General features: G+C 41.9%; 1 protein-coding gene across 10 annotated transcripts in view; it reads right to left on the bottom strand.

Annotated features, from left to right (window-relative positions):
* Positions 1-5,730: 5,730 nt before the first annotated feature.
* The window catches only part of LOC128695231 (protein N-lysine methyltransferase METTL21D), a 78,907-nt gene continuing 57,533 nt past the window's right edge, over positions 5,731-27,104 (bottom strand). For all 10 annotated transcript variants that reach the window (XM_070080527.1, XM_070080523.1, XM_070080520.1 and 7 more), the window contains 2 exons: positions 12,073-12,262; positions 5,731-6,013 (listed from right to left, as the gene is read on the bottom strand). In XM_070080527.1, the coding sequence (XP_069936628.1) occupies positions 5,792-6,013; positions 12,073-12,262 (412 nt within the window). In that variant the 3' untranslated portion in view covers positions 5,731-5,791. The remainder of the gene's footprint in view (positions 6,014-12,072; positions 12,263-27,104) is intronic.

The raw sequence follows: 27,104 nt of genomic DNA, 5'->3' as shown, positions 1-27,104 counted from the left end.
TTTCCACTTGGAAGTAGCAAATAGACCTGGGTCTATTTCCTCCCACCCAGTTGTCTCACTCTTCTATACTGTTATGGTATTGTATTGATTTGTGAATTTTGAGGTTAGGCTTAGAAATGTAAAGTTTACTCCACGTTACAATATAAAAGAAAAAATATAATAAATCCTAAAAATATACTTTTATTACTACATGCATGGGGAAAGTACTAAGCTGATATAAATCATACAGTCCCAAGGACAATGAGAGATAATCAGGTTCAATTAGTGCTAAAATACTGTTATACAGTACATCTATAAAAAATGAGAGAGATGCACAGAATTCAGAGCAAAAAAAAATAAAATAAAAGGTGATATGGGGTTTTCAAAGGTATAATTCAGAAGGCTAAGGAGGGGTTATTGTAGTTTGAGAATATAGAAACATTGGAGGAATAGGCTGAAGAGGAGCATGTATAAATCTAGGGTGTAAAGTAGAAGGGGTAGGGGTGGGTGGAGGAAAGGAGTAAAGAGGCTTTAAGTTTTATGGGTTTGAACATCCAGCAGGCTTGTATGTGATAGATAGAAGTGAATAGAGACAAGTGGTTTTTTAATGGATATGCTGTTGGAGTGTGAGCAAGATAACTCTTATGAAAAGATTCAGGAAAACTGGTTAACTAAACATGCATCCTAGAAGTGGGAAGGGCAGTGCCTGCACTCTGGAGGAGGAGTAGAGAGTTGAAGTTAGAGGGTAAACTGATTGTGATGTCAGCGCACTTCTGGGAAGATGGCAATTGCTTTCTTCTTTGAAGCATTCTTTGGTAGGAGGTGGCTGAATTAAGGAAAATGTCCAAGTTCCTAATGCTAGAAGCTTAGACATCCAACAGGCTTGTGTGAGCATGTTAGATATGAATAAGTGGAAAGTAGTAGTTTTTAGGATATGATGTGCTGTTGGAGTGTAGGTAACATTTATGAAGGGACTTGGGAAAACTGGCTAGCTGGACTCAAGTATTACAGCACATGTACTCTGAAGAAAGAGTGGGGCTTTTGCAGTCTGGAGGGTAATTTGAACTGTAATGTCAGCACACTTCTGGCAAGACAGTGAGTGACAGTGCATGTTTTCTTCTTTGTCAGGTCACCCTTTCTTGGGAAGACAGCCATTTTTTTTTTTTTTTAAAAAGGTATGATTACACATACTATAAGAAATCTATACATTATCCTTGCACTCACAACAGCCATGCTCTATGCTGTTCAGATGGCTAGAATCGTGTTGCGGTAAGAAGGCAGTAAAGGCCAACAACTAGAGGGAAAGACATTTCAGTCCTGGGACCTTGATCAATTTAAATACCAGTACTGTACAAGTATTTAAAATGATCAAGATCCCAGGACTGAAATGTCTTCAATAAAGTGGCTGCATTTATGCCCATTTCCCTCTGGCTAAAGGTATCAAGCATGTCATTCCCATCATCCTCTTTTCAGACATCATCACTGGAAAGTGTCCTTCAAGAGGTGCTGAGATGCTGCAAGGTCTGGATGTATTATCCAAGCATTCTCATACATAAAAAAAAAAAAGTTTTGACTATTTAAAATCTTGAACATCACTCCGCTATCCTTCCACTAAGCTCATGACTTGCATTTCTCACCAAATATACTTATTTATTTATTTATTTATTTATTTAGTAATTTGAGCATACATACAGAGGTACAAAAAAATACAGGTAAGAGCAGCATGCCAAAGCCACTTATATGCATAGCATTACAGGCTGGCTTAAGATTAACTTAAGATTAACTAAGCAATGATGAAATCAGTGATAAGACATTATTGTAAACAGATAACTATAAAGCACAAATGAGTATTACAAAGACAGGTCATATGGTTGCATGCATTGCTGTACATTCAGTCGAATGGAGTATTCTGTTAGACTGGGTTTTAGGTTTAACATTTATGTGATATAATTGTGAGAAACATTTAAGATATACAATTTATAAGGTTCAGTTATTCAGTATTTATTTGGTTTTGGGTGAGTAAGTGATCTTTGAGAAGAGACTTGAATTTATAAACAGGTAGTGTTTCTTTTATATTTACAGGTAATGAATTCCAGATTTTAGGGCCTTTTATGTGCATTGAGTTTTTGCATAGCGTGAGATGGACACGAGGAACATCAAAGAGTGATCTGTGCCTTGTGTTATGGTCATGTGTTCTGTTGAGGTTGGCAAGGAGATGTTTGAGGGGAGGGTTAATATCAGAGTTAAGAGTTCTATGTATGTAATAGGTGCAATAATAAGTAAGGATGTTTTTGTATGGTGAGTAGGTTGAGTGTTTTGAATATTGGTGGAGTGTGCTGCCTGTAGTGAGAATTTGTTATCATTCTAACTGCAGCCTTTTGTTGGGTAATTAGTGGTCTGAGATGGTTAATTGTTGTTGAGCCCCATGCACAAATTCCATAGGTGAGATAGGGACAAATAAGAGAGTGATATAGGGCCAGGAGGGCTGACTGTGGAGCATGGTACCGTATCTTCGATAGTATGCCTACAGTCTTGGAAATTTTCTTAGAAATTTGTTGTATATGTGTATGAAATTTGAGTCTATTATCAAGGTGGATTCCTAAGAATTTTCCCTCTGTTAGCTTTGTGATAGGTGATCCGTTTATCATTATGTTAAGAGGGACATCTGTAGCTCTGTTACCAAACTGAATGAAGTAGGTTTTGTCAATGTTTAGTGTAAGTTTGTTAGTCTTCATCCAGGTAGATATTTTCCGTAATTCGGTATTTACAGTATTGGCTAGCGTGACTGGACTCGGGTGAGAGAAGACGTATGTAGTGTCATCTGCAAATAGTGTGGGTTTGAGTAATTGTGAAGCATTTGGTAGGTCATTTATGTATAGGAGAAAGAGAAGAGGGCCAAGGACACTTCCCTGTGGGACACCAACTGTAATTGGTTGTGCAGAAGAGCTTGCCCCATTTGCATACACATATTGGCTTCTGTTGCTGAGGTATGACTTGAGGTAGTTGAGGGAGTGCCCTCTTATACCATAGTGTGACAATTTTACGTGGAGCAAGTCATGGTCAACTGTATCAAAAGCATTATGTATCAATGAAGATCCCCAGTGGGACTTCTTTTCTCTCTATTGCAGTGTATATATGTTCTAGCATGTGTATAATAGCATCATTAGTATTTTTATTAGGCCTGAATCCAAATTGGCAGGGGTTGAGTATGTTTTGGGAGATGAGGTAGGAGTAGATTCGTTTATGAATTAATTTTTCGAAGATTTTTGAGAGAGGGTGTAAATTGGATATTAGCCTATAGTTATTCAACTCTGTTTGGTCTCCTCCTTTATGGATTGAGGTGACCCTTGCTATTTTGAGAACTGTAGGGAAGGCGGAGGATTCAATGGATTTGTTAAAGAGTGTTGCAATGATTGGTGATAGCACTTGTGACACTTTTTTGTATATAAAGGGTGGCAAGGTATTTAAATCTCCTGCCTTGTTTTTTAGTGCGTTGATAATAAGGGAGACTTTGTATGGGTTAGCCGGAGCTAGGAACTGTGTTCGGGTAGTTGCCAGGGAGGTAGTCATTTGGTGGGGTATCTGAGCTTGGGATTTTATTGGCAAGGTTTTGTCCTATAGTGGAGAAGAAATCATTGAGTCTGTTTGCAGTTTCTGTTGGTGGGAGTTGGGGTTCATCTGATTTTGCTAATTTTATTTCGCTATTTCGTGACATCTTTTTTGTTCCCAGAATTTCAGAAAGGGTTTTCCAGGTCTTTTTTATATCACCTCGTAAGTTGGATAATCTGTTCTCATAATACATTTTTTTTGCCCTTCTTATCAGGCTGGTTAGGACTGACGAGTAACGTTTTGTATGGTCTCTGGTTATGTGACCCATTCTGTACTGTTTTTCATATCGGTGTTTTCTATTTATGGATTTGAGAATGCTGGGTGTTAGACAGGGACTGTTCAGTCTCTTAGCTGTCATCTGTTTAGTTTTTTTAGGGCAGTGTTTGTTATAGAGGTATTGGGTCTTTTTTAGAAAATTATTAAAACATTTGTCAATATCTGTATAGATTTCTAGCTCAGTGTTCTAGTCAATGTTTGTTACTGCTGTTGTGAAGTTATTAATGGCTGCCTCATTGTGAAGTCTGAAGGTGACTTTAGTAGTGTCTTGGGGTAATTTACCAAGAGTTGTTATGAGGAAAGTAGGGTAGTGGTCTGTGGTATTATCTGTAATTATGCCTGATTTTAAAGGGGATATGGTGTTGATCCAGATGTGGTCAAGTAGGGAAACACTAGTCTCCGTAACTCTTGTAGGTTTTGTTATTGTTGGTAGCAACATGCAGTTACTCATTGTGTTTGTGAATTCAGTAACATGTGGGTCCTGGTCTTGCAGGAGATTTATATTGAAGTCACCTGAGAGTAGTAAGTGATCTTTGTTCATGCGTGCATCAGTTATACTTCCTAGGTTTTGACTAAATTGGCTAATGTTTGACTGTGGAACTCTGTAGATGTTTATCAATGTGAGAGGTTTTTGTAGGTATTTGGATTTGAATTTAGCTATTATATATTCCCCATGTTCATCCCTTGTGCAAGTATTAGTGATACATTCTAGTTGGTCTGAGTAGTATATAGCTGTGCCACCCCCTTGTTGATCTGTCCTACAGTTGTGTATGGCTGTGTAACCAGGAATGGCATAGACATCTGTAGTATCAGGCTTTAGCCAGGTTTCAGTTAGTGTAATGATGGACATATTGGCATGCAAGGAATTTAGTAATGCTATGAGGTCATCGTAATGCTTGCTTAAAGATCTGATATTGTAGTTAAAGACAGTTATGTTGTTGTTGGCTCTGAGAAGTGCCTTTGATTGTTCTGCTGTGTAGTAATTACAGTAACTGTTTGATTCATTTAAGTCATTCAATAAGAGGTTGGTATCAGGATCAATGCTTGTAATCATAAGATTTGTAGTGAATCTATAGTTAGAATTAAGTATAAAACAAAGTAAATATTCTAAAGCTAAAATGTAGCACCTGAATTATTTAACAAATGTAAAAATAATGAGCTAAGGTAGTTTTTTAAGCTAAAATAAAGGAGACAATATAAAAGGGACTAAAACAATTTGTGGTGAACAAATAAAGTGATGATCAAATAATGGAGCTTGGGAATATGATAGTAGGTAGTACTTTAAAGGTAATTCTTTTAAGTTAGAATTATAATATAAAATTATAATATAAAAGGGACTAATATAAGTTGTGGTGAACAATAAAGTGGTAATCAAATAAATGAGCTTTGGAATATAATGGCAAAATAGTGAACTTATTACACTTTAGCACCTGAGTATAGCACCTTGATTATTTTAACAATTGTGAATATATGAACTAAGGCAGTTATATAAAGCTAAAATAATGGAAAAAATATATAAGGGACTAAATTTAAGTAATGGTAAACAAAGTTAAATGGACAGATAGTCACTATGAAATAATATTGGTTTAGGAGTAAGATCTGATTTGTAATATTAAATAAGTTGAGCAGTTTATTGCACAATAAAAAGTAAAAAAATGAGGTAGTTGGTACTAGCTAGCAAAAGATAGTTTTGGTACTTGCAAAAAAGTAATTGGAATATACACTAATTGCTTAAAATTTCCATGGTTCATATTCTCTGTTATGTTTACTTAGCTTCTCTCAGACTAAGCAGGCAGAGCAAAAACTTTTTTCAAATTTTATCACCTCTCAATATTATTACACATGCTCAAGATAAATGAAAAACTCTTTAATGTATCTCCATTTATTGGAATGTAAATAGTTATCACTTCCCTGAACTACCAATTTCCTATCTTAAATTAAATTTGAATAAATGTATGTCATGACTTCTATACAGTTCATGCTGATCTTCCAAGGGAATGCTCTCCTTCCAGAAATTTTCTTCCATTAAACCAAAAAATCTATTCTGAATCTCCAGGTTGTTTCCTGTAGTTCGATGCTCGTAGCTGAGAATGACAGTGGTGCTGGTCCCACAGAGGCTCCTCATTGTTGACACTAGTGGCTCCAGTGACTGACAATGAAGAGAGTTCATTAATATTATTACCATATATGCAAGAGGAAGTGATAAACCTATAAGGATCATACAACTCCTGGGGAATGAGAGGTAATCAGGTTTGATTCGAGGAAAAGGAGGTCAGCCACAATTCTTTGGAACAAGAGCCCTTCACCAACTTCAAGGCATCCCCTTGAAGGGTGCCAGTGACAACTGGTGAATAATCTGCCTCTGAGTAATGTATCTGCTAAATAGATCTAGTTAACTTAGTAAACACTATTAAACATAAAAATGCACAGAAAAAACTTTCCATGTACAGCACTTTATTAGTGTATACTACTATATATATGTACAGTATAATGCACCTGCCAAAGCATGTACATAACCTAGTTTAAATTTGTATAATGTCAAAATGTTCAAAATACAGTTCCAGAGAGCCCACCAAAGGTCGAAATTCACGAAACTCGAAACCATTTTCCCCATGAGAAATAATGGAAATAAAATTAATCCATTCCAGACACCCAAAAATATTAAAATAAAATTTTTTTAAATTAAATAAAGATTTACATAATGAAAACAATCAGAAATCAAGTACATGCATTTAAAATAAATAATAATAACATTACACTTACCTTTACTGAAGACTTCTGGGTAGATGGAAGATGGGAGGAGGTGATAGGAGGAAGGTGTACACTATTGTTTGGAAGGAGAATCTCCTTCCATTAGGGCTTTAGGTAGCAAGTCCTTATCTGGGGTTACTTCCCTTCTTCTTTTAATGCCACTGGGAACAACTTGAGAGTCACTGGACCTCTGGCGCCCAAAATATCTATCCAGAGAGGTCTTTTTCTGGCGTTTCTTTAAGATTTCCCCGAAGTGGGACACAACACTGTCATTGTACATGTTGTAGATACGGCTTGTTTCAGCTTGGTCAGGGTGATACTTTTCAACAAAACTTTGCAACTCATTCCACATTCCACACATCTCTTAATCACTGAAGAAGGCACCTCATCCACTTCCTCTTCCTCCTCCTCTGAAGCAAGTTCCTCAGCTGTGGTCTGATGCTGTTCCAGTTGAAGCTCTTGCAGTTCGTCAGTGGTTAGCTTTTCCCTGTGGTCCTCCACCAACTCTTCCACATCCCTGTCACTCACTTCATTTACCAAAGGGCTTGCACTAGCTTTCTTTGGGTCCATGATGACTTATTTAGCAGTTGCAAGCACAAAAAACAATGGATTATTATGAAATGTATTGTATGAACCCGCGGGGTGATGGTCACGTGTTGGTAAACAATGGCACACTGAGCGTGAATGGCGTGGGAGACTGGCTTTGTGTGCACGGTGATGGGCGGACGGGTACCGGACGGTCGCCGAAACAAGTTTTTTCACGAAACTCGAGGCAAAATTTTTCCAAAAAAAACTTGCCAAAGGTCGAATTTTGCGAGTTGAGGCTGCCAAAACTCAGGGGTCCACTGTACTATATAACATCATAGAAAAACAAAAAAACCTATGTTTAAATAATGTAAAAGTTCATAAGAAGAACCTCCCCTACAATATTACAATGACCACACCTGCACACCTTCCATAATACAGCAAGGTAAACATGGGCAGAATGTTTCACAGATGAGAAACAGGAATAAGGGGGCACAATCGGAAGTTAAAAACTCAGATGAGTCAGAGAGATGTTAGGAAGCATTTCTTCAGCCTTAAGAGTTGTCAGGAAATGGAACAATCTGGAGAGTAAAGTGGTAGAGGCGAGATCCATACATAGCTTTAAGAAGAGGTACAAAAAAGACTTGTAACCCGGAGAGAGTGGGCCTAGTAGTGATCAGTGAAGAAGTAAGACCAGGAGCTGTGACTTGACCCCTGCAACCACATACAGAAGAGTACATATAGGCAAGTACAGCATCCATGCATCTCTACGCATGTCAGCCTCCTCTTGCAGACCTATTATTCTTCTCTCTCCTTCCTCATGCTAAAGAGCTTCCTTGATCTTATATTGTTCTGAACTCTTTAACCCTTTTTTTTCCCCCTTTTAAAGTGAGTGCCTCCTCCTGCCCTGTTCAAGTGGATGATAAAATAATAACTAAATTTCAAAATGTAATTTGTTTTGTAATTTTAAGCCAATTCCATTGCTCAAGTTGACCAAATTCTTAGATTTTTTTTTTAGTATGCCTTCCAATCTATTGATTGAGCACAAGAATTCAATAACTTGGCGAGTTTTAAAAAAAAAAAAATTAAATTTAACCCTTAACCCATAAACGGTCCAAGCAGATCTACGTTCACATGTGTAGTGCTACAAAAGTAGATCTACGTTTTTTTACATATTTTCAAATATAACAAAAAAAAAGTAGATCAAAGTTTTTTTACACATTTTCAAATGTAAAAAAACAAAAAGAAGATCTACTTTTTTTACATACTTTCAAATGTTGAAAAAACGTATATATACGTTTGGACCGTTTACGGGTTAAACTGTCCAAACGTAGATCTACGTTTGGAGCGCTTCGCGAGCGAACGTAGATCTATGTTTGGACAGTTTAAGGGTTAAAAGAGTCCAAAATAAACTTTGCAGGCATTCCAGCAGTAAAGCAACATTTCCTCTGTTCATTACAGTGGACCTTCAGCTAACGATATTAATCCGTTCCTGAAAGCTCATCGTTAGCTGAAATTATCGTTAGCTGAATTAATTTTCCCCATAAGAAATAATAGAAATCAAATTAATCCATTCAAGACACCACAAAGTATGAATTTTTTTTTTTTTTACCACACGAAATATTAATTTTAATACACACAAACTGACACTTACCGTTATTGAAGATCTGGTGATGATTGATGGGATGGGAGGAGGGGAGAGTATGGAGATTGTTAATGTTTAGAAGAGGAATCCCCTTCCATTAGGACTTTAGGTAGCACATCCTTTTCCGGGGTTACTTCCCTTCTTCTTTTAATGCCACTAGGACCAGCTGACCGTGGTGCAGCAACAGCTGACTGTGGTGCAGCAACAAATGATGGTGGTGTAGCAGCAGCTGACTGTGGTGCAGCAGCAGTTGACTGTGGTGCAGCAGCAGCTGACTGTGGTGCAGCAGCAGCTGACTGTGGTGAAGCAGCAGCTGACCGTGGTGCAACAGCAGCTGATGGTGGTGCAGCAGCAGCTGACCGTGGTGCAGCAACAGCTGACGGTGGTGCAGTAGCAGCTGACCGTGGTACGATAGTACATATTTCTCACTCTTTTTACCACAGGGTTGGCACTAGAAGCTTCCTTTGGGCTCATGGTGGTTTATTTAGTAGTTACAAGCACTATAAACAATGGAATAATACAAAATGTATCAAATGTATGCATGCAACCTGGCTTGTAAACAATGACGGCAGGGCTGAATGGACAGGTTCGGGACAAGTCATGTTGGTCAGAAGCAGCTGATGGTGGTGCAGCAGCAGCTGACGGTGGTGCAGCAGCAGCTGACAGTGGTGCAGCAGCAGCAGACGGTGGTGCAGCAGCAGCTGACCGTGGTGCAGCAACAGCTGACGGTGGTGAAGCAGCAGCAGCTGACCGTGGTACGATAGTACATATTTCTCACCCTTTTTACCACAGGGTTGGCACTAGTAGCTTTCTTTGGGCCCATGGTGGCTTATTTAGCAGTTACAAGCACTATAAACAATGGAATAATACAAAATGTATCGAATGTATGCATGCAACTGGCCACCCTGGCTTGTAAACAATGACGGCAGGGCTGGATGGACAGGTTCGGGACAAGTCATGTTGGTCAGAAACAGCTCACCGTGGTGCAGCAGCAGCTGACCATGGTGCAAAAGCAGATGACCATGGTGCAGCAGCAGCTCACCGTGGTTCAGCAACAGCTGACTGGTGCAACAACAGCTGACTGTGGTGCAGCAGCAGCTCACTGTGGTTCAGCAACAGCTGACTGGTGCAACAACAGCTGACCGTGGTGCAGCAGCAGCTGACCGTGGTGCAGCAGCAGCTGACCGTGGTGCAGCAGCAGCTGACCGTGGTGCAGCAGCAGCTGACCGTGGTGCAGCAGCAGCTGACCGTGGTGCAGCAGCAGCTGACCATGGTGCAGCAGCAGCTGACTGTGGTGCAGCAACAGCTGATGGTGCAGCAGCAGCTGACCATGGTACGATAGTATGTATTTCCCACCCTTTGTACATATGATCGCTTGAGAGATGGTATCTCCTGCTATCTGTTTTTCGTTTATCCACTTCATTTCCATGGAAATTTTCACCGTTTTTACCGCACAGTTGGCACTAGAAGCTTTCTTGGGGCCCATGGCGACTTATTTTGCAGGTACCATCACTAAAAATGCTGTGATTATATGAAATGTTCCGATTGTATGAGTGGATGCGACCGCACTGGCTGTCTTGTAAACACTGGCACCCACGGGACAACTGCTCAGGCCACACGTGGACGCGTCTCAAACGAATAACGTTGGGCGAGTTTTTTAGCATTAGCTGAGGCAAAATTTTTGCATTAAAATGTATCGTTAGCTGGATTTAACGTTAGCTGATGCCATCATTAGCTGAGGGTCCACTGTAATCATATCCTCAGGGCTCTCTTATTTTCTACTCATCACAGACACAAAAAAATTGAAGTTTTACCTAATTTCTCAGATAATAAAATACAGGAATGATTGGTCATGATTTAGGGCAGCCCAATAATTAAAGCAAACCTAGTAAAAACCCACAAATAGACTGGGGGTGTGCTGTAATGGAGGACTTACTTGTCCTCAAGAAAAATTTAAAAAAATTGAATATTTATGTTATTTGAGGTTGATTTCAAGCTATTTCTGATCCTGACAGCAACTAAGGTCACTCTACCTTGGTGAGAGACAGGTCACTCTACCTTGGTGAGAGACAGGTCACTCTACCTTGGTGAGAGACAGGTCACTCTACCTTGGTGAGAGACAGGTCACTCTACCTTGGTGAGAGACAGGTCACTCTACCTTGGTGAGAGACAGGTCACTCTACCTTGGTGAGAGACAGGTCACTCTACCTTGGTGAGAGACAGGTCACTCTACCTTGGTGAGAGACAGGTCACTCTACCTTGGTGAGAGACAGGTCACTCTACCTTGGTGAGAGGTCACTCTACCTTGGTGAGAGTTCACTCTACCTTGGTGAGAGGTCACTCTACCCTGGTGAGAGGTCACTCTACCCTGGTGAGAGGTCACTCTACCCTGGTGAGAAGTCACTCTACCCTGGTGAGAGGTCACTCTACCCTGGTGAGAGGTCACTCTACCCTGGTGAGAGGTCACTCTACCCTGGTGAGAGGTCACTCTACCCTGGTGAGAGGTCACTCTACCCTGGTGACAGGTCACTCTACCCTGGTGAGAGGTCACTCTACCTTGGTGAGAGTTCACTCTACCTTGGTGAGAGGTCACTCTACCCTGGTGACAGGTCACTCTACCCTGGTGACAGGTCACTCTACCTTGGTGAGAGGTCACTCTACCTTGGTGAGAGTTCACTCTAACCTTGGTGAGAGGTCACTCTACCCTGGTGAGAGGTCACTCTACCCTGGTGACAGGTCACTCTACCCTGGTGACAGGTCACTCTACCTTGGTGAGAGGTCACTCTACCTTGGTGAGAGTTCACTCTAACCTTGGTGAGAGGTCACTCTACCCTGGTGAGAGGTCACTCTACCCTGGTGAGAGGTCACTCTACCCTGGTGAGAAGTCACTCTACCCTGGTGAGAGGTCACTCTACCCTGGTGAGAAGTCACTCTACACTGGTGAGAGGTCACTCTACCCTGGTGAGAGGTCACTCTACCTTAGTCAGAGACAGCCACTGAAGTAAAAAAAAACTAATATGCTCTTTAGATTGCTCTTTATCTTTCACTCTTAAATTAATCCATATTTTTAACATGATTATCTATATATTTATAAAGTGTGCTTCATCATATAGTCTCTCTCACAGTGTACTAAACAATAAGAAAAAGGTTGAATGGTAGTGTGTCTGTCTCATCATTAGCCAATAGAGGATAGAGTCTCCACTATTCCTTATGCTGTATGACCCCTATCAGTTATGCTTTGAATAGACTAAATATAAAAAAATACTGATAAATAAGAGCTAACCCACCTCTTCATAATAAATGCAGTCAGCAAGCACAAGAAGATCAGGAGTACCGAGAGCAGCACCTTGCTCCATGTTGCCCCACGTTAGCTCTATGGCATCAACTGCACACCTTAAATTATTGTGATTTTGAAGAATATTCTTCTCCATAAGGGGAACCAACTGTGGCAGATCAGTGATGGTTACCTTTGATGCTCTGTAAATGAAGAACTGTATGAACTACAGTAGTACGTAACAAAAAAGGCACAATACCGTGACTGGAACGATACACAAATAACCCGCACATAAAAGAGAGAAGCTTACGACGACGTTTCGGTCCGACTTGGACCATTGACAAAGTCACACTAACCAGAGGTGGAGCAGGACGGCTATATATAGGCAGGAAGAGGAGGAGGTGGTGGTGGTGGTGGTGGTGGTGGTGGTAGTGGTGGTGGTGGTAGTGGTGGTAGTGGTGGTAGTGGTGGTGGTGGTAGTGGTGGTGGTGGTAGTGGTGGTGGTGGTAGTGGTGGTGGTGGTGGTGGTGGTAGTAGTAGTAGTAGTAGTAGTAGTAGTAGTAGTAGTAGTACTAGTAGTAGTAGTAGTAGTAGTAGTAGTAGTGGTAGTAGTAGTAGTGGTAGTAGTAGTGGTAGTAGTAGTGGAAGTAGTAGTAGTGGTAGTAGTAGTAGTGGTAGTAGTAGTAGTGGTAGTAGTAGTGGTAGTAGTAGTAGTGGTAGTAGTAGTGGTAGTAGTAGTAGTAATAGTAGTAGTGGTAGTAGTAGTAGTACTAGTAGCAGTATTAGTTCTAGTAGTAGTAGTAGTAGTAGTAGTAGTAGTAGTAGTAGTAGTAGTAGTAGTAGTAGTAGTAGTAGTAGTAGTAGTAGTAGTAGTAGTACAAGAATTGTATATAATACCGACAAGATGAAATTAAGACACATGCACAACACCCGGGCATCCCCATCGTAGACGTTTCGCCATCCAGCCAGCCACTGGATGGCGAAGAAACATCCACAACAAAGACAACCAGACGCCGCACATGTGTCTTAATTTCATCAGTAGTTGTAGTAGTAGTAGAAGAAGAAGAGGTAGTAGTAGTTGTAGTGCTAGAAGTGGGAAATAAGGATGACAAGCCAGTCAAATACAAAGGAAGGGGAGCACTGCAAGAGAGCTAGATGCCCACAGAGGGAGAGCAAGCGCACAGAGGTGCATGAAAGGGGAAGTGGTGAAATAAATGAAGAAGGAACAGAAACACGAGACAGGAGAGAGAAAGACAACCCAGAGGAGAAAAGGAAAGAGGAAAGGGGAAGAGGAAGAAGAAGAAAAAGAAAAAATGAGGATTCAGGTTAAGTCACGGGTGTTCTGAAGTTTGGAGCATTTTACAATGTAGTGGGAGAGGAAGGCATCTACAGAGACGAAGCCAGGGGTAAGGTTCATACAAGGAAAGTTGTGTATTAGAGAGGATTCAACTAGACGGCGACTGTTCGAGTTGGAAGTAGGGAAGACAGTTTTAGCAGAAGACCAGTCAATAGGATGGCTATGATCTCTGACGTGACAGAAAAGAGCATTGTTAGTGTCGGCAAGCCTAACACTATTTTTGTGCTCCCTAAGTCTGTCAGAAAGAGATCGACCAGTTTCTCCGAAGTATTGAAGAGGACAGGAGGAGCAAGAAATAGAATAGACACCAGGAACATCTGTAGAGGGAGGAGAGGTATGAACGAGATTAGTGCGAAGAGTGTTAGTCTGGCGGAAGGTAAGCTTGATGTCTAAGGGACGGAGAGAATTGTTGAGATTAGAAAGACCGGAAATGTAGGGAAGGCAGAGGATAGAAGAGTTCCCATGAGTAGAGAGTTTGGGAGAGAAGAAATTGCGTTTAGCACGTGAGAGGGCAGAGTCTATGAAAAGGGAAGGGTAGCCAAGACGGGAGAACGAATTATGAAGAGTGGAAATTTCTGCTGGAAGGAACTGAGGATCACAGATGCGAAGGGCACAGAGAAAGAGGGAGATAAGAACACTTTTCTTGACAGGGGAAGCATGATAGGAAAAGTAGTGAATGTACATGCCACTGTGCATAGGTTTACGGTAAACGGAAAAGGAAAAACCTGTATCTGAGCGGTAGACATGGACATCAAGGAAAGGAAGCTTTAAACTTAATGGAAGGGGCAAGATTATTAAGAGCTTCAAGAAAAGGTTGGAAGAGACTGGAGTCATGAGGCCACAGAGCAAAGATGTCATCCACATAGCGGAGCCAGAGTGAAGGTTGCACATCGAGGGAAGGAAGAACAGTCTCGAAGTATTCCATGTAAAGATTAGCAAGGACAGGAGAGAGAGGAGAGCCAATAGCGACACCGAAGGTTTGAGAATAATATTTCCCTTGGAAGGAAAAGGAGTTAGTCCACACAGAGGCGGATCAGATCAAGAAAGACATCAGTGGGGATAGGGAGATGAAGAAACCCTTCATGGGCCTTCTCTCTAAGGAAATCAAGGACATCATCAAGAGGGACATTGGTAAAGAGGGACTCAACGTCAAGACTAAGCATCTTACAGGTTGGGAGAGAGCGAACCCGTTCAATGAAGTCTTGAGAGTGACGGAGGTGGGCAGGAGAAAAAGTACCAAGAAAGGGAGTGAGGGTTTTCGCCAGCCAAGAAGCAAGAGAATAAGAGACAGAACCTCTAGAGGATATGATAGGACGAAGAGGAATATCAGGTTTATGAGTTTTGGGAAGGCCATAGAAATAGGGAAGAGAGGGACAGATGACACGAAACCGTTGAACAAGGTCAAAGTCAGAAGGACAGAGGTCGGAGAGAGTCCTTAGTTTTTTGTTGAAAGTTCTCTTGATGCGATCAAGAGGGTTGGAAACGAGAGGAGTGTAGGTGCGTGAGTTAGAGAGAGAGCAAGACATCAGCTTTACGGAGGTAATCCTCGCGATCAAGGATAACTACCGAATTACCTTTGTCAGTAGATAGTATGACAATGTTAGTGTTGGATTTAAGAGAAGAAAGGGCAAGTTGGTAACGGCGTGGAAGGTGGTGATTCTTAGAAAACAGACTAACAAGAGCAGGAAGGAGAGCACCACGAAAAGTGGACAAGTCAGGAAGATTACGGAAGCGAGATTGACGAAAGGAATCAAAAGAGCTAATCAGGGAAATACCAGCACGAGGAGTAGGCGAAGTGGCAAAGGAAAGGCCAAAACCAAGAAGTTCAAGCTCATACTGAGAGAGTGAGACAGAAGACAGATTAGTAACACAGTCAGTGAGGGAGAATTTAGACCAAGGGCTAGCTGAGATGAGACGTTGAAGTTTATTTTGTAGTTTGGAAGAATGAATTTGTGCATTCATGCGAGCAGTGTCAAAGGCAATGGTAGAGAGAAGGTTACAGAGATCCTGTGGTAGAGCCGCAAAGAGAGCACGTTGCTCCACCTCTGGTTAGTGTGACTTTGTCAATGGTCCAAGTCGGACCGAAACGTCGTCGTAAGCTTCTCTCTTTTATGTGCGGGTTATTTGTGTATCGTTCCAGTCACGGTATTGTGCCTTTTTTGTTATTTATGGACCCTGCAGTTAAGTGTCATATTCTCTCCAACTTTTTTAATGTTCTTCCCTCTTTTAAACCCCTCTTTCGATCTTATGAGGCTGCTCTTATTGCTACCAGGCGTCATAAGAATCAGCTTCGCTTCCTACGTGACTGTCTTGCTCAACAAGTTCTGCCACCTTCCTTCTCCCACTTCCTGAAAACCAACCCACTGGGCACTCCCTTTCCTGATCATGCCCGTCTCCTACTTCAACAGCTCATTCTTTCTACTAAATCACAGGTTGAAGATGCCTTCTTTACTTTCCGTCAGACAAAGTGGGCTGGTAAAGCCTCACAGAGTTCAGTTCTTACCTTCCTCACCTCTCGTGAGGGAAGCTCCCTGATTCCTGGATTTAAACTTCTGGTCCCACATGAGGTTCCCTAGTGACCCTCCAGTACCTCGGACGATATCTGACAGAAACGTCTCGGACGAAGTGTGTGTTGCTGTTTTGGAGATGCTGGTGATTGTCCCTAGCTCTGCTAGGAGTGAATTTAAGCAGTATTGGTTCAAAGAGGATGGTGAAAAAGTCATGGGAGACAGACTCGCCTCAAAATTCCTTTAAGTGTAAAATATTCCTAATCTCACTTAGTATATTATGAAAGTTGAATAAGAGTGAATTATTATTGAAGTGTTACGTCTTCTGTCTCATTTGGATTGAGTTAAGTAAAGTGTTATTATGTGAAGAGAAGGTGTTATGATACTAGAGCCGTTCAGTACTATAATCAAGATAATACTGTGTATTATCTTTTAAGTGAACTTATGTGTAAATTTCATGAGTACTCTGTTTTATGGTGCGACCTTTTTAAAGTTAATATAAAACCCTTCTATGGTTTATTAAGAAACTTAATAAAAAACCGGAAAGAAACATTATGATTGTTTACTACTGAACTCTTGAATGATTTCATCTAGAACAGGATATTCAATCCTGTTTATTTGTTGCAAGAAAGGGCTAAACAGGCTTAAGTAGTGGCCCTGTACGCAACAAAGTGGGGGCCCGTCCGCGAGTTGCTCTCTGATCCAAGGTGCTGGAGGAAATATCAGCCCTAGGAAGTAAGTGCCAATCCCATGAAAGTGAGCTGCTGTTCAGGTACCCATAAAATTAACTATGGAGGCTCAAATGCAACAGTTAATATGTGAGTTAACCTTGGAGGATTTGAAGTCTTTAAAACTTCAGAAGTGCTGGCAAATTGCCGTATGCCTAGGAGTGAAGTACAACAAATATTACACCGCCGAGACCACTCAATCTATTTTGAGAAACATGATGTTTCTGGAACAAGGGGAGGTGGATGACATTAACGATACTGATGAGGCAAGTCTAATATCTCAATTTGAACACTTGGACCGACCGCTTGGAGCGCAAGGACTTGATCTTGGTGGCCTTCCAACTTCCCTACCTCCTAGTGATGTGGCTGAGCCAGAATCAAAGGGATCTGCTGGTGAGTGGACATCTCTGGGAGAGGTGCCTGAAATTGGGGTGTCTAATCACCCAGTTTCTGACCCTGGTTCACAAGAAGCACCCAGCACAGGTGCTCGACCCAAGGAAAGATGGGAAAACTTGTATCCTCCAACTCCTCCACTACCGATTGGGCCCATATCACAGAGCCAGTTCACAAGAATGGAGCGCCTTATTACTTTACAAATGGCCCAAATAGAAGCCCAAAGGAAGCTGAATGCAGAAGAGTTCGAGAGGGACACCATACTCTACGAACGTCAGCGGCAAAGGGAAGGAGTTGTGAGGCCCGAGGCCCCCAGAAATACTTTCGACATTCATAAAGCAGCATCTTTGGTGCCCAAGTTTTGCGAGTCTGATCTGGACACGTACTTCGATACGTTCGAAAATCAGGCTCGAGCTATGCAGTGGCCCCAAAAATTCTGGGCTGTCTTGTTGCATACGACGCTGACTGGTAAAGCTCGAGAATGTACCGCGGCTTTGCCTTACGAAAAGTACATACAATATGACTCCATCAAAAAGGTCATACTGGAGACCTATGATCTACTCCCTTTGAGCTACCAGCAAGCCTTCCGTACTCTGCAAAGGTTACCAGGGAAAACTTGGGTGGACTTCGCCAGGCAGAAGAAGGTAGCTTTCGAGAGGTGGCAAAGAGCCTCACAAAGCAACACCGTAGGCAGCTTAACCCAATTAATACTACAAGAGGACTTCTATAATTCTATATCTGGGGATTTGCGGAAGTTCCTGATCGACCGTCCAACACCTGATGTGATGGAGACCGCTGCACTGGCCGATCGCTACGAGATCTCCAGCCAGCTGATCTGTGATAGAACATCCAGAGAGGAAGCAGTAAAATTGGGCCAGAAGGTTCGACCAGTTAAGTCAAGAACAGAACCTCGCCAAAAGTTTCCTTCAGAAGCAGTGACCTCTCGAACCCTGGATAAGCCATGCAATGGTGACCGGTTTCAACTACGACAGAACCGGGAGGTGTATAAAGCCAGGAAGAACTTGTCCTGTTCATATTGCCAAAAGGAAGGTCATGTGAGAAACCAATGTTATCAGCTGGAAAGGGACAGGAAATGCTCCTGTGCAGATGGTGTCTTCAGTAGCCCACACGCAGAGATGTTTACAGGCAGATCTAGAGCCGGCAGGACCGAAGACTGCTTCACTGAGATGACCTGAGACGAGGGCCATCTCAGGGCAAGAAATTGAAAAGGCAATGAGCCCATATTTTTCAAAAGGAAAAGCTGGTATTGACGAGGGTCAAGTGGTGCCGGTTAAAACCTATAGGGATACGGGGAGTTACTTGACATTGTTAAAAAAGGGAATCCTCTCTTTGTCTGACCGCACTTATACGAAGATAGATGCACTTCTGGAGGCTTATGAAGGAGCCGTTTCTAGAGTTCCCCTCCATAGGATATACCTAGACCTGGGTTGCTATAAAGGATATGCGACTGTCGGTATATCAGATGAAGGATTTCCTATTAAGTCTGTTGACCTACTGATAGGAAATGACCTAAGCTGCGAAGGAATCAAGAAAGAACCTCTGGTGATAGAAAATACCTCGGGAGAGGATTACGTGATTGAGGCTCATAGGAAGGATCTATCATTATTTCCGCTGGGAGTTGTCACTAGGTCCATGGCAACGACCAGGTTACCTCCTGAATCAACAGAGGAAGTAGAGGACAAAGCTGATCTGGGTTTGAACCTATTGTTTAGTGCGACCCACTGGCCCAAGGATGCGACGTCTGTGTCTGCAGGGCTAGACTCAACTTTAGATTCTTTAGGTGCTAAAAAGTTTAGACCTGAAGATCTAATCCAAGCACAGATGGAAGACCCCTCGTTGGAGAAAGTAAGAAAGCTGTTGATAACGGAAGAAGAGGCCGAGAAACTAGAGGACTGTGTTTATTCTAGTAGCGGTATACTTATGAAGAAATCCACCAGAAGACATTCTCTAGGGGCAGGCGCGGATATAAGGGGGGCCCAGGGGGCCCGGGCCCCCCCTTTGGCCCTCTTTGGGCTTTGGCCCAGTGTCATAGCTGGGTTTTCATTTTGGGGTGAGGGGAAGGAGGGGCCAATCCTTTACATGGTGGGGGCATGCCTTCCCGAATTATTTGAGATTTTAAAGCCGATTATATATATATATATATATATATATATACAGTGGACCCCCGGTTAACGATATTTTTTCACTCCAGAAGTGTGTTCAGGTGCCAGTACTGACCGAATTTGTTCCCATAAGAAATATTGTGAAGTAGATTAGTCCATTTCAGACCCCTAAACATACACGTACAAACGCACTTACATAAATACACTTACATAATTGGTCGCATTCGGAGGTAATCGTTATGCGGGGGTCCACTGTATATATATATATATATATATATATATATATAATGTATATATATATATATATAATATATATATATATATATATATATATATATATATATATATATATATATATATACATAAATAAATATATTTTTTTACTTTTCTAGACACAAAACTATGCAGATACTCCTTTTCAAGTGGGGGGGGCCACAGCTCTAGTGAGGGGGGCGGACCCCCCAGGCTCCCCGTAGTTACGCCACTGCTTTGGGATGCATTTAAATTTGTTTTGCAACTTTGCAAGTTTACAGACCACTAATACCTCTAGCTCCATAACAATACAAAAATGCTTTTTAAGGTTGGATACTTATAATAAACATTTTGGAGCTGTATTGATGCTGAGAATAATGAGATGTGGCAAAAAAAATCGTGGAAATGTCTTAACTTGAAAGAAATTTCGCATAACACCCAGAGAGGCAGGCAGGCTCTGAGAGAGCGAGGCTCAGCCTCAGCGAGCGTCAAGCAGTGTTGCATGTTGAGAGCAAGTGGTAACATCAGACGGCTGATGCGGCGTGACCCCATGATGGTGAGTCACCGTCCCCCGGTATTTCAAGGCTCCAACACACATACTGACTCACTGCGAGCCGGACACGAACCAGGACAAGAGGGTAAGGGTTCATGAACCATTCAGTGACCTTATTGCACCAGGTAAAGGGGCCAGGGCAAGATTAATACATTAGGCTATTGTGTTTATGCCTGTTTTGGGGCCTTGTGGGACAGTGCCAGAGTGGAGTGGGTTGGAGCCTTGGAGCTATGCCTACGGTAGCCTACCGTGAAAGAGTATAATAATAATAATAATAATAATAATAATAATAATAATAATAATAATAATAATAATAATAATAATAATAATAATAATAATTGTTATTTTTATTAGACTAAGTTTCAACATATTTACCCATATCTCTGAGATATGGGTAAATATGTTGAAACTTAGCCTAATAAAAATAACAATTATTATTATTATTATTATTATTATTATTATTATTATTATTATTATTATACTCTTTCACGGTAGGCTACTGTAGGCATAGCTCCAAGGCTCCAACCCACTCCACTCTGGCACTGTCCCACAAGGCCCCAAAACAGGCATAAACACAATAGCCTAATGTATTAATCTTGCCCTGGCCCCTTTACCTGGTGCAGTAAGGTCACTGAATGGTTCATGAACCCTTACCCTCTCGTCCTGGTTCGTGCCCGGCTCGCAGTGAGTCAGTATGTGTAGCTTGAATAGTGAGATATTATCTCACTATTCAAGCTACAAAAGTGTTGAGACCACTATTGAAAACAACAGAAAATTCTGTGAGATAGAGTATTCGAATCAAACTGGCAGTGAAAGTTTGTACTAACTTATTTATTATCGTTGGTACTGTATTTCCATTTTTACCCTTTTCATATTTTTTTCGTTATATAGCTTGACTTGACTGTTACTTAGTTACTTAACGGCAGCAGCCGCAAAACGGTAACAACTTACAATGACAGCTATCAGTAAAGGACTATCTTTTTTTTTCATCACTCTGAAGGATGCCAGTTTCAATTTTATTGTTTCAGTGAAAATAGGTAAAGCTTTGCTGAGTTAATTCCTTCTCATTCTCACAAGGAGTGTAACATGAAGCGAGCCGGGAGTGAGAGGAAGATCACCTCGTTCTTCAAGACAAAAGTGACCCAGAAGAGTGGTGATGGTGACCATGAAGAGAAACACTGGCACCTAGAGCAGATGGTTATGCCCATTCATTTAGGTCAGTCCGCCAGTAATTAACAAATAAGAATCCCATTAGTGGAGAAACGGTAATGCTAATGCTCTTTAAACAACCGAAAATTCTGCCGTCGGGCCCCCCCCAAACTTTGTTCCTAGATCCACGCCTGTCTAGGGGCACCTTTGGCCAAGGCCAAGCATGTATTAATCCTGCCTAGGTTTTATCGTGAGCTTGCATTGAAGGTCGCCCATAATAGTCCAATGGGAGGACATCTGGGATTAAGGAAAACAATGGTAAAGTTGTCAAAATACTTTTTTTGGCCTAGAATGCGGGAAACCGTGGTGAAACATCTTCGCAGTTGCCGGGTCTGTCAGACCATTGGTAAACCTGCTCATACCCCGCCTCCAGCTCCCCTCTGTCCTATCACCTCAGATGGCGAGCCTTTTTCCCGTTTAACCCTTTGAGGGTTTTCGTCGTACTAGTACGTCTTACGCGTAGGGGTTTTTGACGTACTAGTACGCATAAATTCTAGCGGCCTCAAATCTCGCGCGAAAAGGCTGGTAGGCCTAGGTGTGAGAGAATGGGTCTGCGTGGTCAGTGTGCGCGGTAGAAAAAAAATCTGGGACCCAGTGGTGCATTGTGGGAATGCCCTCTTAGTAAACAATGTCCACCATGCCTCGCGGTAAGAAGCTCCTCACTCCTCGGCGAATTGGGACACTTTTGTTCCCCAGTGACAGTTCTAATAGTGATGGAAGTGCTAGTGAAGATGAGTTTCGTGGTTTTAGTGAGGTTTTGACCGAACCTAATGACCATAATATCGGTAATAGTGAAGAAAACCCAGACGACCCTCAGCCTTCCACCTCTGGTGCTGGGCCCTCGTGTTCACGTTCAGTTGTTCCAGAACCCAAGAGGAAACTTCTATTTTCCCAAATCCCAGACTCAGATGAGAGCATGGGTGATGATAGTGATAGTGAATATGAACTACAAGCTCTTCAAACTAGTTCCAGTAGTGATAGTGAAGTGCAATATTCCCCAGTGAAGCGTCAGTATATACGACGATATATGCGCTCTGGAAGTGTGCCATATGTTTTACCAAGGGGAAGGAGTGTATCTCGGAGTACATCCCGTGGCTGTACAACAGGAACAGACAGTGAAAATGACGAAGATACTGTTGCAATTGGGATGGAAAATGTGCGTGGTGGTAGTGGTGCCGGCGGTGAGGCACCAGCAGTGGGCCATGCTGCCACCCACGCTGCCACCCACGCCGCTGCCTCAGCTGATCTAGAACAAAGGCCACCATCCCCCACTCCCCCACCACACCAGCCTCCACAACCACAACCTCCACAACCACAACCTCCACAACCACAACCACCTGTCATTGTCCAGTACCCACCAGCAGACCGCACCTGGGATTGGCAGGAAGCTGCCAATTTTGTTCCAAATCCCCACCAGTTTGATGGCAGCCAAAGTGGAATACGGCCATCTTGTGCACTTGGGAACAATGCCACTGAACTGGAATGTTTCGAGTTATTCTTTGACGAACCACTGATGAAAAGTGTTGTCATGGAAAGCAACACATACTACGAGTACACCATGGCAAACACAATACTTTCACCAAAATCACGTCTACACCAATGGAAGGAGGCAACTGTGGCTGAGATGTATCTTTTCTTTGCCACAATAATGCTTATGCCACATGTGTATAAGCACAAAGTGAAATCATACTGGTCAACAGACCCCCTGATTGCAACACCAGGTTTCAGTGATATAATGCCAGTGAATCGATTTGTGCTAATGTTACGTATGCTTCACTTCTCAGATAAAACCAGGCCTGACAGAACTGACAGGTTATATAAGATTAGGAATGTGTTTGTGTATCTGAAACAGAAATTCAGTACTCATTTTTATCCCTTCAGGAAGCTTGTAATTGACGAGTCTTTGATTCTGTTCAAAGGAAGACTCTCTTTCAAGCAGTACATACCAAGCAAGAGGAAACGCTTTGGTATAAAGTTGTTTGTGCTTTGTGATTGTTACAGTGGTCTGGTATTGGATATTATTGTGTACACTGGAAGTTATACATTGCAAAATACCAGGAAGTTATTGGGCATCTCAGGTGATGTGGTTCGAACAATGATAGAACCATACCTTGGTAAGGGGCATATATTATATACAGATAACTGGTACACAAGCCCCTCACTCAGTGATTTTTTGCGAGTGAACATGACAGATGTGTGTGGCACAGTGCGTGCAAATCGAAAACATATGCCCAGGTTTGACGCTGGCACTCGCAGAGGTGAGGTGCAGGCTTTTGCTGCCAATGACATCATGGCATTTCGGTGGCATGACAAACGAGATGTCACACTGTTGTCATCAATTCACCCTAATGAAATGGCAGACAGTGGCAGGCAGCATAGAGAGAGAAATGAACCCATTCTAAAACCTGCAGCTGTGATTGATTACACCTTCAACATGCGTTCAGTGGACAAATGTGACATGCAGATTGGGTTTGCTGATTGTGTTCGCAAGAGTTATAAGTGGTACATCAAACTGTTTTTCCATCTTCTGGACATTTCCATGCTCAATGCTTATAATATGTATAAGATGAGCACCAGAAACAAACCACAGTACGGCGAATTCTGTTTGTCTGTCATCAGACAAATAGTATTCAAGTACCAAGGAAATGCACCTGCAATTGACCGCCCACCAAATTATCAACAACTACCTGCTCGTCTGAAGCATGGTGATCACTTCCTGGTAAAACTGCCTGCTACTGCTTTGAAGAAAAAGGCTCAGAAGAGGTGTTACGTCTGTTCACATACAAAAAAACGCCCACAACAATGCAGAGACACTCGTTTTATGTGTGAGGAGTGCAAAACTCCACTGTGCATGACACCATGTTTCAAAGACTTCCACAGGCTGCAGAACTTCTAGAAACATGTCCTGTGACTGTATATGTGTATATAAAATATAGAAAAATAGTAATAAACAACATTTCATATTGTTTGTTTGTGTAAATATTTTCTGTAAACAAAATAATGACAACAGTGTTTACGCCCTTATTGTGTAGTATTGAAAAAGAAATAACTTACAAAATACTGATCATGTTGGCCTCAGAGGCCATAAAAGTTACTCAGAAAAAGAAAAATTGAAAAATAATTGAAAATAGTACATAAAAAAGTAAATAGAAAAATACCGGGTGACGGCAGTCGGCGATGTTACCATATGTTGTTCAATTTTGCCAAATTTCACACCTCCATATCTCGGTAAGTATTGACGTTAAAATTTTTTTGTTTAGCCTATAATGTTTAGAAAAAAATACTCTATTTTTTCATAAGAAAAAATAATTTTTTTTTTTTTGAAATTTGGCCGACCCTGAGAACGAGTTTCGGAGGGCGCCTGTCGACCCTCAAAGGGTTAATCATCGATTGCGTAGGTCCACTCCCCAGGACCAAGGCGGGGAATCAGTACCTATTCACTATAATGGATTCTGCCACCCGTTACCCCGAGGCCATCCCCATGAGGAAAATAAATGCTCGCGCAATAGTCCGCGCTTTAATAAAGTTTTTCTCACAGGTAGGGCTGCCTCGTGAGATCCAGTCTGATCAAGGATCAAACTTCACTTCAAAAATCTTCAAGGAGGCCATGTCACGCCTTGGTGTAAGATCTATCCTCACTACGAGCTATAGGCCCCAGTCCCAAGGAGCATTGGAATGGTTTCATCAAACATTGAAGGTGATGATGCGTTCCTACTGTGAACAATTCAGTAAAGACTGGGACGAGGGCATTCCTTTCCTTCTCCTGGCCGTAAGGGAAAGCGAGCAAGAAAGTCTAGGGTATAGCCCTTTTGAGTTGATATATAGTTATACGGTACGTGGACCCCTCGCAGTATTGAAAGATGTATGGACCGGAAGACGTACCCCGTCAGTTCAGGTATGCCTGGCTTTGATGCAGGAACACCTCACTTTCATGAGGAACCTAGCCGCAGAGAACTTGAAGAAAGCCCAGGCTAAAATGAAACTACAACATGATGAACATGCGGCCTCTCGCTCTTTCAACATCGGAGATAAAGTATTGGCTCAAAAATTCATGCCCGGACATGCACTGAAACCAAGATATGAAGGACCTTTGGAAGTCATTAAAAAACTGAGTGAAGTGAATTACCTGGTTCGTACCCCAGGGAAAAAGAAATCAGACCATACATACCATGTTAACCAATTGAAGAAATATTATGGAGGGTTAGCCCCGACCGGTGCCATTCTTCTAGAGTCCCAGCAAGAAGCAGAGGATTTGGAGGACTGCTCCAAAGGAATAGAAGTCCGTCTTAGAAACACTCAAGTTCTACGATCCCTGGACGATTTTTTAAAAGGTCTGGCCTGTGACCGAGCCAAAGAAGTGAAAAATGTGATTTTGAAGTACCCATCATTGTTTGGCGATATACCTAAGCGTTGCACGTTGGGGACACGACGTGGATGTCCAAGGAGCTGCACCCATCAAGCAGTCCCCTTATCGCTTAAGCCCTATTAAACACCAAGCTCTAAAGGAGGAAATCGACTTTTTGCTGACCCATGGACTAATTGAATGAAGCAAAAGCCCATGGGCCTCACCTTGTGTGTTAGTCCCAAAGTCAGATGGAACCTATCGTATGTGTACGGATTATAGAAAGGTGAATTCCGTCACAGTTCCTGATGGTTACCCTTTGCCTAGGGTAGATGATTTAATCGATATGGTTGCCGGAGCCAAGTATGTGAGCCGGCTGGACTTACTGCGAGGCTACTATCAAGTGCCCCTGACGGACCGAGCTCAGGACATATCAGCGTTTACAGTGCATGGAGGCTTGTTCAACTACTTGGTTACCCCATTCGGGTTGTGCAATGCAGCATCCACGTTCCAGCGACTTATGAATGACCTTGCTTATAACCTTGAGGGGGTTGAAGCCTACCTCGACGACCTAGTAGTCTTTAGTGACGAGTGGAGTTCACATTTAGTCCGTCTGGAGGCTCTTTTTAAGAAATTAGATGCTTATAATTTTACCATCAATTTAGCCAAATGCAAATTTGGATTAAGTATTTGGGCTTCAATGTAGGTCAGGGGACGGTGGCACCCATCAGTGCAAAAGTGAGAGCCATTGCAGACTTTCCTATACCAAGAGACAGAAAAGGGGTGCAGAGATTTTTGGGAATGGCTGGGTATTATAGACGATTCTGCCCTAACTTTTCACACATAGCCACCCCCCTTTTTGCGCTAACTAGTTCTAAAATTAAATTTGCTTGGTCTGAGGAATGTAATATGGCTTTTAACCCTTTGAGGGTTTTCGTCGTACTAGTACGTTTTACGCGTAGGGGTTTTTGACGTACTAGTACTCATAAATTCTAGCGGCCTCAAATCTAGTGGGAGAAAGCTGGTAGGCCTTCATATGAAAGAATGGGTCTATGTGGTCAGTGTGCACAGTCTAAAAAAAATCCTGCAGCACACAGTGCATAATGAGAAAAAAAAAACTTTGACCATTTTTTTTGAATAAATCAGCGACTTTGCAGTGTATTTTCGTATGGTATTTATTGTTGTATTCTAGTTTTCTTGGTCTCATTTTATAGAATGGAAGACATATTACAGAAATTGAGATGATTTTGACTGGTTTTACAAAGAAAGGTGCCTTGAAATTGAGCTCAAAATAGCAGAAATGTTCGATTTTTACCAAACTTCAAAAGTAAACAAATCGTGCCAAGCGTGCAATACACGTCAACTGGCGAGTCTAATATTCTTTCACAAGTGCACCAATAATATTTATACCATTTTTTACACTAATGCCGTAGTCTGCATAACAGTAAATCTTATATTTTTGGTGAAAATAAAAATTCAAAGTGGAAAGCAAAAGAATATAAGAGGGGTCTTGAGACATGACTAATGACTAGAGGAAATGTCATTTTAGTGCCAGGAATGTCTTTCTTGTTTATTCTGGAC

The sequence above is a fragment of the Cherax quadricarinatus genome, unplaced genomic scaffold (assembly GCF_038502225.1).
Source record: "Cherax quadricarinatus isolate ZL_2023a unplaced genomic scaffold, ASM3850222v1 Contig558, whole genome shotgun sequence".
Classification (NCBI taxonomy): Eukaryota; Metazoa; Arthropoda; class Malacostraca; order Decapoda; family Parastacidae; genus Cherax; species Cherax quadricarinatus.
Note: the sequence above shows the minus strand (reverse complement) of the source record. Positions and strands in the feature narration are given on the sequence as shown.